At 38.2% G+C, this 13,132-nt stretch overlaps 1 protein-coding gene across 1 annotated transcript in view; it reads right to left on the reverse strand.

The window, feature by feature from the left end:
* Positions 1 to 13,132, reverse strand: part of LOC139940953 (transient receptor potential cation channel subfamily V member 5-like) — a 31,136-nt gene that overhangs the window by 4,711 nt on the left and 13,293 nt on the right. The window contains exons 4-12 of the mRNA XM_071937358.1: positions 11,182 to 11,335; positions 9,823 to 10,074; positions 8,705 to 8,863; positions 8,225 to 8,332; positions 7,439 to 7,546; positions 6,811 to 6,965; positions 5,456 to 5,565; positions 4,157 to 4,296; positions 3,207 to 3,323 (exon numbers count right to left, since the gene is read on the reverse strand). Of these exons, the coding sequence (XP_071793459.1) occupies positions 3,207 to 3,323; positions 4,157 to 4,296; positions 5,456 to 5,565; positions 6,811 to 6,965; positions 7,439 to 7,546; positions 8,225 to 8,332; positions 8,705 to 8,863; positions 9,823 to 10,074; positions 11,182 to 11,335 (1,303 nt within the window). The remainder of the gene's footprint in view (positions 1 to 3,206; positions 3,324 to 4,156; positions 4,297 to 5,455; positions 5,566 to 6,810; positions 6,966 to 7,438; positions 7,547 to 8,224; positions 8,333 to 8,704; positions 8,864 to 9,822; positions 10,075 to 11,181; positions 11,336 to 13,132) is intronic.

Below are 13,132 nucleotides of genomic sequence, written 5' to 3' on the forward strand. Positions count from 1 at the left end.
TAAAGGGTGGCTGCAGTGTTTTTAAAAATAATTTAATCGATTAAACATGACTTTTTAAACCTGAAATATTTTTTTATTTTTTTAATTAAATGCGCAAGTATTTTAAAAATGGTTTTCAAGAAATTAAGGGAACCCACCCCGCCCCTAAAAGGGGCATAAACGTGACGTCATGTCGGGAACCCGAGCCATCAGGTCCCCTGGCTGTGTGCATATAGAGATGTGTGCACTATGTGGCCTGGTACCTAGGCGCGTGTAGCTAGGGACCAGACTCTTTTTGCCGACGATATGTTTGAATTCCCGACGTGACGTCGATGGTAAGGGGGCGGTAACAATCCACAAAAGGGGGGGGCATGACTTATTCACTAATTACGCAAGTGAGATATGTCGGGGAAAAAACAAAACACATTTGGTTGAGGTTCAATACATATATCAGAAATAAATGACAGCAAAATTAACTGTTTTATTTTAATTCACTGCAGCATCCCTTTAAGATGCTTTGTAGTGCTTTCACGCGCCAAAATGGTCACTAGTGACCGGCTTACATTTCTTCAAACAAATATTAATAATAACATGAGAAAACTAGCGCATAATGCAGGGGTCGATTTCACAAAGAGTTAGAAATCTTCTTATCTCGAGTTAATCTTAAGGTCTGCATGCTACAGTGCAGGGTTGGGACTCATCCTAAGTCCTAAGATTAGTCTTAAGTTAGGAAGAGTTTGGTAAAAGCGACGGCAGGAGCCTCTATATGTGCTAGTTGTAAATTATTGCATCATCACACAGTTTTGAGAATGTTTTTTTCTCTCCTTTTCCCCCCCCTTCTTTTTATCATGGGGGGGGGGGGTCGTCATTTTTGCAAAAAAAAAGAGTGCACAATTAATGTGTCTATATGATCAATTTATCACTACAATAAATGGTGCATGCCAAAGTTAATAATGAAATGGATTGTAGAGTGTTTGTATTTCAAAATGTAAAGCATTAATACCACAAGGGAAATCAATTGAGCAAATTTTACTTAGGTATGGGTTGAAAAAAGGAAAGGCATTTAAACAAGCTAGGTTTAAATCCCTCAAAAAGAAATAGCTGTAAAATGATCGCAGGACCACACATTTTTTAGAGTGAGAAAGAGGACTTTTTTTTAATTCTCTTGAGTGGGGGTTGTCATTTGTAAAAAAAAAACACCAAGTAAACAATTAATGTTTCGACATGATCAATTTATCACTAAAATAAACGGTGCATGAAAAGGTTAATGGAATGGATGGTATTAGTTTGTCTTTCATAGTGTCAAGTATTAAAGGCAGTGGACACTATCGGTAATTACTCAAAATAGTTATCGGCATAAAACCTCACTTGGTAACAAGTAATGGGGAGAGGTTGATAGTATAAAGCATTGTGAGTAACGGCTCCCGGTAAAGTGACCTAGTTTTCGAGAAAGAAGTAATTTTCCACGAATTTGATTTCGAGACCTCAAGTTTAGAATTTGAGGTCTTGAAATCAAGCATCTGAAAGCACACAACTTTGTGTGACAAGGGTATTTTTTCTTCCATAGTTATCTCGCAACTCCGATGACCAACCGAGCTCAAATTTTCACATGTTTGTTATTTAATGCATATGTTGAGATACACCAAGTGAGAAGACTGGATTTTGACAATTACCAAAAGTGTCCATTGTCTTTAAACCACAAGGGAAACTAACTGAGCAAAATTTAATTAATTATGTATGGGGTTTGAACCTGCGACCTCTGTTTTCATGCTTGCGCTTGTCATATCTTTTTCACATGCTGGGCCATCTCTAAGGGATGCTCTTCCACTGAACCTCAGACTAGTAGACACTCTCTCTAGCTTCAAAACTAGCCTTAAAGGAAGTGGACACTATTGGTAATTACTCAAAATAATTATTAGCATAAAACCTCACTTGTTAACGAGTAATGGGGAGAGGTTGACAGTATAAAACATTGTGAGAAACGGCTCCCTCTGAAGTAATGTAGTTTTTGAGAGAGAAGTAATTTTCCACGAATTTGATTTCGAGACCTCAGATTTAGAATTTGAGGTCTCAAAATCAAGCATCTGGTGAAAGCACACAACTTCGTGTGACAAGGGTGTTTTTTCTTTCATTATTATCTCGCAACTTCGACGAGCAATTGAGCTCAAATTTTCACAGGTTTGTTATTTTATGCATATGTTGAGATACACCACGTGAGGAGTCTGCTCTTTGACAATTACAAATAGTGTCCAGTGTCTTTAAAATTTGTTTGTTCAGTCTTACATTGTAGCTTTAAGTATTAGTCACTAGCAGAGTTCTTTTTCTATGCACCAGGAGTATCTTTCTGACAGATATGGCAGTTTACAAATGTCCATTATTTTTTTTAATGAAAATTTGATTAAAATGAAGTGGTGCACTTATTATAATAAGCAGGGTTTAATGTTGTGAACCATGTTCAGCTTTGTACATATAATGACTGCCAGAAGTCCAGCCGTCGATTTCAATAAACTCTTCCCAACTTAGGATTAATCTTATGACTTAGGACAAGTAAAGTTCTGTATCTATGACGTTACTCTCTAAATGAAAAAGCACGCTTTAAAGAGCCATATGAGGGGCAACTCTTTTTCGAGTGGTCTTCCACTCTTTTATATTGAAGTCTGCATCTTTTTGAGTGATTTTTAACTCTGTCCTGGAGTGAAACCCCCTCTAAAAGAGTGAAATAACCACCACCCTTTTGAAAGAGCCATATGACGGAAAAACTTGAAATGAAAAGAGTGGCGTTTTTCACTCATTTACGAGAGTAGGACGCATTGAACCCATCCTAAGTTAGAATAGGTTACTCGTCCTAACTTTGAGATAGGATTGATCCTAGCGTTTCCTGAAACCCATCCTAAGTTAGAATAGGTTACTCGTCCTAACTTTGAGATAGGATTGATCCTAGCATTTCGTGAAAAACCCATCCTTAGTTAGGACGGGTTACTCGTCCTAACTTTGAGATAGGATTAATCATAGTGTATTGTGAAATCGGCTGCAGGTTCTCTTGGCTCTTTTATGACATCTGGGGTCGATTTCATAAAGGTAGTCCTAACTTAGGACTAGTCCTAAGCAATGCTAAGAGATAGGACCTAACTTAGGACTGGTCCTATCTCTTAGCATTGCCTAGGACTAGTCCTCAGTTAGGACTACCTTTGTGAAATCCACCCCAGGTTACAGGTTCCTATAATTACCTGTCTCTGCCATTCGTTCTCTGTCTCCGCTATGGTACTGAAGGTACTACCCATCATAGCAATCAGTAGATTGACCAACAGCAGGGCAACCAGTACCATATACACACAGAACAAAAACTACAATGGGAAAAAAGAAATCAAACAAAATAATTATTAGCATAAAACCTCGACTTGAACAAGTAATGGGGAGAGGTTGATAGTATAAAACATTGTGAGAAACGGCTCCCTCTGAAGTGACATAGTTTTCGAGAAAGAAGTAATTTTCCACGAACTTGATTTCGAGACCTCAGATTTAGAATTTGAGGTCACGAAATCAACCATCTGAAAGCACACAACTTCGTGTGACAAGGGTGTTTTTTCCTTCATTAACTTCGACGACCAATTGAGCTAGAGTTTTCACAGGTTTGTTGTTTTATGCATATGTTGAGATACACATAGTGAGAAGACTGGTCTTTGACAATTACCAATAGTGTCCACTGTTTTTAAGAATTTGATAATTTTCTACAGTTGACTATTTGGGCTGAATGTATTGGCTCAGAACTATAAGGTCGTTAGTAATTTTTTTTTGTGGATTTCATAAAATTGGTTTTGCATATTTTGGAGCTCCTGGTAAATGGAGTCTATTGATCAAGAGTGGTCTCCAAAGTAATTGTTTGGTAAAAAGTAACATTCATGTTCTAAGAAAAACATTCATTTGTGGATTGATGATTATTTTTTTGAAATTTAGAGAAAATCTCATTTAATATCTTTTTTTGTTCATTAAGAATATAACATGCTATTAAGGACCTTACACACAGGCTTTATCACAGGCTTTAGCTACTCGAGTGGGATTTAAATAAAATACAGCAAATGAAAAATACAATCTGTAGTCTGAGCCAGTGGGGGGGGGGTCAGTCTAAAACTATGACTCATCTAAATCTAGTAGAGAATAAGATGCATCTCTATCTTACCTTGCCCATCGTTGGGTATCTTGTCTCATCAAATGTTGCATAGATATCACCGAATTCGCCGAGTGACATAACGAACATGCCCACTATGGAGTCTAAGATTTCAAACTCGCCGTGGTAGCCAAGGAATACAATATGCATAGCTACAATTTCAAAAAAAAAAGTGTAAACATCGTTACTTCTGCTTGTTTATAATTCTTTACATATTTCTGCTCCTCAGTAAAATTGTCAATTTATTACCCACTACAATCGTTCCAGATGTCTTAGATCATCCACTTCGTCGTTACTGGTTGTTCCCCAAACCCACAACAATTTGGGTGACAGGGCTTTTTCTCATGCTGGTCCTTTACTTTGGAATAATCTGCCTCTTAATATCTGTAACATGTCTTCTATTCGTAAGTTCGAAGAGGCCCTCAAAACCCGAGGCCCTCTTCCTTGCTCCATGAGCATCACTTGTGGTGGATACCGGCGCAATATAAGTGTTCATATTATTTATTTATTATTACTATTTCATTTCCTTTGATTCTTTGTACATCGCATAACCAAACACCAATTTGGAAGACTGTTAATTTATAGGTGAAGAGCAAAAACATGTGGGGTTATGTCTTAAAAGTCAAATTTTGTCCAAGAACCGGTGATGTTAAAAGGCCATTGTTTTGGGCAAAGTGACCACAAAACTTCTCTTAGCAAAAAATGCGAAGACCATTCCAACAGCTTTTTCCTCATACTGATCCTTTTTGGAACTTCTTGCATGTTGTAAGTTTCCCTCCATTCTACAATCTAGACTGTTTAAAAAGACTCGGCTGCTCCGTTTTCTTTTTGTATAGTCCAGCACAAAGAGTGGCAAGGACGGCTTTTAGCTTTGTCTAAATTTTGTTTTTAAAGACAATGGACACTATTTGTATTTGTCAAAGACCAGTCTTCTCACGTGTATCTCAACATATGCCTAAAATAACAAACCTGTGAACATTTGCGCTTAATTGGTCATCAAAGTTGCGAGATAATAATGAAAGAAAAAACACCCTTGTCACACGATGTTGTGTGCTTTCAGATGCTTGATTTAGAAACCTCAAATTCTAAAATCTGAGGTCTCGAAATCAAATTCTTGGAAAATTACTTCTTTCTCAAAAACTACGTCACTTCAGAGGGAGCCGTTTCTCACAATGTTTTATACTATCAACCCCTCCCCATTACTCGTCACCAAGTAAGGTTTTATTCTAATAAATATTTTGAGTAATTACCAATAGAGCCTTTAATAAGCAAGACACTTTTAAGAAAGATAATTATTTATTGTGTACTCACCTTGAGAGAAACCGAAGAGGAAGATGAGATAAATGGCAAGAAACTTTAGAAGGTCACCGTGGATCATCTTGTAAATCATGAAGATGAACGGACCCACCAACTTCAAGGCTCTGTATAATGGTCAGAAATTATGCAGGCTTTACTAGCAATGCTATATCAAGTGTGCATCTATTAGTTATCTAAATGTGGTATAAGTGTCGTGGCCGAGTGGTTAAGAGCACCGAATTCAAACTCTGATGTTTCTGATCAGCAGAGTGTGGGTTCAAATACCCAGCCATGGCACTTGTGTCCTTCAGCAAGACACTTTTAATCATTGCTTCGTCCTTCCGATGGGACGTAAAGCCGTTGGTCCCGTGTTTTGTGCAACGCATGTAAAAGAACCCAGTGCAATTAGCGAAGGGGTTGCCCCGGTGTTTTGGGCTGTGGCTTTTGTATGTGCCGTAGCACCTTGTAAACTCTTATAAGGGGCTACATAATTTGGTCTCAGAATTCATCACTGCAACAACCTATCTTTCTGAAAGTTTGTATTCAGCGCCTTGAGTACCTTGTTTGGTAGATACGTGTGCTATATAAGACTTCGATATTATTATAGGTTTTTTAGCAGATGTCAAGGGTCTTGAACTGTTGCAGACTCCTTGTTTAATCTGAGGATTTAACTTTTTGAAAACCATAATGGCCACAACGGCTTGTACCGTGGATAATCTTACAAATCATGAATATGAATGGACCCACAAGCTTCAAGGCTCTGCAATGGTCAACAATTTTGGCAAGGGTTACTAGCAGTAGTAATATCAAATGTGCTTCTATTAATTAATTAAAAGTAGTATAAGTTATTCAGCAGGTGTCGAAGGTTTGGAACTTTTGCAGACTCCCTGTTTAATCTGAGGAGATAACTTTTTGGACACCATAGTGGCCAGAAGCGGCTTGTACCGTGGATCATCTTGTAAATCATGAATATGAATGGACCCAGAAGCTTCAAGGCTTTGCAATGGTCAGAAATAAGGCTAGGTTTAGTAGCAACGGTAATATAAAATAAGCACCTGTTAATTATAATTATATAAGTACACTTAAAGACAGTGTACACTTTTGGTAATTGTCAAATACTAGCCTTCACATTTGGTGTACCTCAACATATGCATAAAATAACAAAGCTGTGACAAAAACACCCTTGTCACACGAAGTTGTGAGCTTTCAGATGCTAAGTTTTCACAGGTTTGTTATTTGATATATAAGTTGAGATACATGAAATGTGGGCCTTTGACAATATACTGTTTACCGAAAGGGTCAAGTGGCTTTAAAACTGAACTCATTATGACCTCGTAATATTAGAAGAAAAACACCTGTTTCAATATTACCTCAAGAAAAACAGAGAGTAGGGACAGGCGGTGAGAATGGCAAAAGTGACAAAGATGTCTTCATAATAAGGGTTACATGGCGGGATACGTCCAAAGCATGCCAAGACAACGAAGCAACACGATAAGATGAAAATTGCCTTTGCGGGAGCATACACCTAAATATAGGAAAAAAATAGAATTAGAATTACTATTTATTTATTCAACCAATGTCAAAAAGTTAAAAAACCAAAACATCAGAAAATGTAGTACACCTCGAACTCTCTAACATTTGTCCGTGGCCGTTGCTCTCGACCAATAGGAATGAAGAAACTGTCTGTTAAGCACAGGTGCAAGCTCTCATGTCACGCCCATGTTTCAACACTTTTTACTGGTGTTATATCATCCGTTCAAACAACCCCTAGTGATGCCCTCTCGACCAATCAGAATGGATAAACTGTCTTAGGTATTTATGAATTATGAATATTGGACACTCCTGCCCAATGAAATGCAAACATTTGTGCACTAAGACTTCTCAGGTGAATTTTTGTCACAATGGGAAAAAGCTGAGGAAATTCTTTTTGCCAGGAATATAAAGTTTCTGAAAAATACTTTACGAAGAGAAAATTCTGCTCTGAAAATGGTTACTTACCATGAGTCTCAAAAAGGACCATTTGCCTAAATGATACACTTCCTTGGAGGCAAAGAAGAGATAAAACAGAGCTCCAGACAGACTCAAAACTTCAAAAACTAATCGAGCCTAAAAAATAAAAAGAGAGATACGGAAGAGTGAAATTATGAAAGAAGCGTTGAGACCAACTGAAGAAAACTCTCTGCGGCAGTGAAGTTAATAAAGAGTAGTCCCCTCGATTCCAGTAAGAGAAAGTAGTAGTCCTGGCCTATTTCATACCTTCCGCCCAGGTAGTAGTTAAAGGCAGTGGACACTATTGGTAATTACTCAAAATAATTATCATCATAAAACCTTTCTTGATTACGAGTAATGGGGAGAGGTTGATAGAATAAAACATTGTGAGAAACAGCTCCCTCTGAAGTAACGTAGTTTTTGAGAAAGAAGTCATTTTCCACAGATTTGATTTCGAGACCTCAAGTTTAGAACTTGAGGTCTCGAAATCAGCCATCTAAGGGTGTTTTTTCTTTCATTATTATCTCGCAACTTCTACGACCGATTGAGCTCGAATTTCACAGGTTTGTTGTTTCATGCATATGTTGAGATACACCAAGTTAGAAGAGTGGTGTATGACAATTACCAATAGTGTTCACTGTCTTTAAAAGGCAGGACAGTTCTTTTCAGAACTGAGAATTTATTGTACATCGTTTTTTTTTTACTGCTTCCCTGCTTATTTCTTCTTGGCAGAAAAACTTGCTTAGCATCAATTTTCTGCTGAATAGCTTTGTAAATATTGGGTGAATGTCTTACCTTGTCAGTAGGTGTATCTGTGTAGAGCAAATAGCAAGAATTTGGTGTCTCTGCTGTAGCTAAAAGACTCTCTGTTACGTTGACTGATGTTTCGGAAACTTTGTTATCCTGTTTTAAATTAATTATCAAATAATTTGAAAATGATTTAAATGACCATTTGGAAGATAATACAAAATAGTAAAAAAATACTACGACAATAAATATCTGTGTTTATAGGGACCAATTTGATATATTCGTTTTTTTATTTTATTGTTTAAAAAAGTTTGTTTTACATTCTTGACCGTAAAAGCATGTGATGCGATTAAGCTAAATGAGTTAGTAGTTGTTGAAAATGTCAGTGGAGGCAGAAAACAAAACAGGCTAAACAGGGGTGACACTTTCAACAATATTTTTACTTATAAATTTAAATGCTTTCTGGTTACAAAAAATATGCACGATCATAGCACTGAAAGAATTAAATGAGAAACCGTTATAACGTACCTTTCCTGGTCGTAGATAGAAAGCAGTGGTTAGTATAGACAAGTACAGAAGGAATGAAGCCAGCCGAGCGAAGAAGTTAAACCGGCCAAACGTCTTCCATTTCTCATCAAGCATCTTGTAGATAACACCTTTCAGCATCTGTAAATGCTCTTTGCTTGTCTGGGGATGTAGATAGACCAGATTGATAAATTATTCATACAGTTTTGTTGATTTGATTGTCAGATGATTTAACTGATACATTTTGTATTAACCATGTCACGTATAGGTTGTGTTCGGTTAGCTTCCCCAGGTCGACCCCGGTCTACCCCCGGTACGTTCGAAACGTCATTCCAGGGGCTCACCCTGGTCAGCCCCCCAGTGCCCTGCTTGTGGAAAGGATCACTTGGGACTGGCCCGAGGTGCATGTCGACACCATGAGAGGGCGAGTGTGATAGGGGCTCACCTGAATGAGCACACCAGGGTCGACATGGGGAAGCTAATTGATTGCACCCATTCTGGACACCCGCCACTGGATTGATCTGTTGTTTTTGAGCAGCATGGATAGCGAGTGCTTGCCTCTCATAATGGCGGTCTTGTTTCAATTTCTGGCTGGCGCCATATGTGAGTTGATTAGTGTGTTCGTTCTCTTCTTTTGTTACAAGGTTCTTTTCTGGAACCTCTGGCTTTCCTCCTTTAGAAAATATCAAACATTTTGTGTGCTCTGTGGTTTTCAATGTATATGGATTAATGTAGCTGGCTGGCAAGAGGCACTTTTACACACCTTTTGCTCAACTTCATTGTAACCCCCTTCTTTACACTTCAGATTCACAGCTATGATTGAGGATAATTAGTCTTCCAAATTATCATAATTATACATAAATAATCAATATTAAGCCCAAGGCGCTAACATTCAGTATTTTCTTTGAAGTTGTGGAGCTTGAAGTAAGAGACAGATTCCTTTTACAGATGCTCACCATGTAATGGTTAACAAAGAGCAGTGACACAACATGCAGTCGCAGGAACAATGGGGCAAACCCATACTCTTTTTTTTTATAAGTGCACTGTGGGTTGGGTTCTTGCTTTACACAACACAAGGGACCAAAGGCTAACAACCATCCCAAGTATGCATATAACTTTACCTGGTTTACGATGAGATGTAGTGATGACTTATCATTTACTCCACCGTCATGATTGATGCTATCCAGACCATCGAGAGCGTACGAGGCACAGGTAACGTTGCCGTACTTCCAGGAGAGTTGCCTCTCCAAGAAGAGAATGTGCTGGAACAGGTCTACCCTGTGTAGCTTCGCAGCCAGGGACAATGGTGTAAAGCCTTGGTTATTCTTGATGGTACAGTTGCCGCCAAACTCATAAGCCAAGGTGAACATATCCTGAACAAGACAAAACAAAAGACGGAGTTAACCATAAATATCGTTTTCGATAATGGCATCTGACTGGCACCTCTGAATCAAGATATTGACAAAATAGGGAGACCTCCAACATATGGCTAAATAGCTCAGTTGGTAGAGTGCGGCACGTTTTTCTGGAGGTCGTTGGTTCGAGTCCCACTCTAGTAAATTTGTCGTTGTCCAACCCCAAATCATAAATAACAATAGTAATAATAATAACATTTAGTTCTTATACATGTTATATAGTGCATGTTACAACAATCGCATCAATACTTTTTACACGAGTGTCCTGCCGTCGATTTCATAAAACTCTTCCTAACTTAAGACTAATATTAGGACTAAGGGTGAGTCCCAACCCTGCAATGTAGCATGCAGACCTTAAGATTAATCCTAAGTTAGGAAGAGTTACTCGTCCTAACTCGAGATAAGACGAATCCTAACTCTTTGTGAAATCGGCCCCTGGTCATTTGGCCAATAACATTCCTTTAATCTTTCTCAGCTCCCTGGGGAGTATACATCCCGGTCTGCTGTGGCACTCCCAAGGCTCCCAACACAATATCAACCTCTACTTTCGCAGGTACCTATGATAATGTATGTACATTTGTACCCCTGGCTGATGAGAAGCAATGCATTTCTTGACTAGATATACGTTAAAACTAAAGTTGTATGGCCCAATTTTCGCTGAAAGAAATTTTTTAGAACATTTTTCTCAGAATTTTTGTTGACAGATGATGCTGTTTCAAAAAAATAAAAAAACTTCTGAAAACACATCTCTTCCCTTTTTTAGCTTTTCTCTTTTTCTCATGCTTTTCTAACATTGTGTATGTAGCTTTTTCGATAAGTTTTTTGTTGTTTTATTGTGCATTTATTTTTCAGTTTTTGTAAGCGCAGTGATATAGTTTTCTATGGGGAGCGTTTCTAAATACCCGTTTTTATTATTTTACTATTATTATTATTTCAAGAAACTTAAAGTTTGGAAAACAAAAATTCTGACAACTGTCACACTGAGTCACCAGATGTAGAATGTCTATGGTCTCCTGCACAATAATAGTTGCCTTAAAAGTCAGCAGAGGGTAGATCCCAGCTCACCTTTTTATCGTGTAGGACCATCATATGAAGAACAGTGTTACCGTTGGTGTCTTGAGCGTTGATATCGGCGCCTTTAACCCAGAGAGAGCGGAAAACATGATCCAGATCCAGACAAGCTGCAAATGTCAGAGGAGTCTCTCCCCAGTATGTCAACCTAGAAATCACCACATGAAGCATATTGATTTTGTTAAAGGGAAACATTTTGACACATCAGTACTTTGTATGTCTACTTGTTGTAAAGTAAAGATGTTAAATTTGCACCAGGGATAAAGAATATTCATTTTGGTTTTTACCCATCACCGATGTGTGTCAGCACTGTAAATGACTCAGTACTTACCCGAGTTCTGTGAAAAAACTTTTTGTAAGCAAACTGCTAACCATTAAACAGCTGGATCCATAGTAATGCAATAAGACGTTTTGACTATACCAGTCTTTCTCAAAAGCATTTATTATATTAGTTTAAATTTGGGTTGAACAAAGAAACCCACAGTCTCTCCCCAGTTCGTCAATCTAAATCAACACATTAAGGCAACAGCATATTGATTTTGTTTGAGGGAAACATTTTGACAATTCAGTACTTTGTACATGTACGTCTACTTTTTGTAAGCAAACTGCTGACCAACAAACAGCTGGACCCATGGTAATGCAAAAGATAGTTAAGACGTTTTGACCAATACCAGAGTATAATTGTTATTGAGGAGTTTAATTTTGGTTTGAACGAAGACAAATTAACCCACAGTCTCTCACCAGTACACCAACCTAAATCAACACATTAAGGCAACAGCATATTGATTTTGTTTGAGGGAAACATTTTGACAATTCAGTACTTTGTACATGTTCGTCTACTTTTTGTAAGCAAACTGCTGACCAACAAACAGCTGGACCCATGGTAATGCAAAAGATAGTCAAGACGTTTTGACCAATACCAGAGTATAATTGTTATTGAGGAGTTTAATTTTGGTTTGAACGAAGACAAATTAACCCACAGTCTCTCACCAGTACACCAACCTAAATCAACACATTAAGGCAACAGCATATTGATTTTGTTAAAGGGAAACATTTTGACAATTCAGTACTTATAAACTACGTCTACTTTTTGTTAGCAAACTGCTAACCAACAAACAGCGGGACCCATGGTAATGCAAAAGATGACGTTTTGATCATACCAGAGTCTTTTTCGAGAGCATATATTATTTAGTATATTATTTATTTGATTAATTTTGGGTTGAACAAAGAAAAATGAACCTACAGTTTCTCCCAAGTACGTCAACCTAAATCAACACATTAAGGAAACAGTTTACTGATTTTGTTCAAGGGAAACATGGGGATTTCACAAGCTTAGATGGATTTAAATAAGTGGGTTTTGAGAGCAGTTTTAAATAATAATAATAATAATAAATAATAATTGTGGCTTCTTATATAGCGCACATGTTCGTCACTCAGTGACGCTCCTGGCGCTGTAACATACAGTATTTCCTGCAAGTATTTTCATGTGGGACTACGTTTTGAATTATGAGACCTAATTCTGATAGCACCATGTAATGTTTTACAATGTGCTGTGGCGCAATTTGCTGCCGATCGGACCAGGAACACCGGGGCGACCCCTTTTCTTTTCGATAAGTGCACTGGGTTCTTTTACATGCGTTACATAACACATGGGACCAACGGCTTAACGTCCCTTCCGAAGGACGAAGCAATGGTGAAGTGTCTTGCTTAAGGACACAAGTGTCACGGCTGGGGATTCGAACCCACACTCTGCTGATCAGAAACACCAGAGTTTGAATTCGGTGCTCTAACCGCTCGGCCACGACACTTCCACGAGTCCCGTGTAGTGGAGGCACGGATACGCATGTGGGTGGAAGTGGCACGAAAACCATGCCAGTCTTGTGTGTAACCTACAAACGTCTGATCATCTCGGGTTCCCACCTCCATGGCAGGGAAAAGAAGCTAG

This window comes from Asterias amurensis, chromosome 8 (assembly GCF_032118995.1).
Source record: "Asterias amurensis chromosome 8, ASM3211899v1".
In the NCBI taxonomy this organism is placed as follows: Eukaryota; Metazoa; Echinodermata; class Asteroidea; order Forcipulatida; family Asteriidae; genus Asterias; species Asterias amurensis.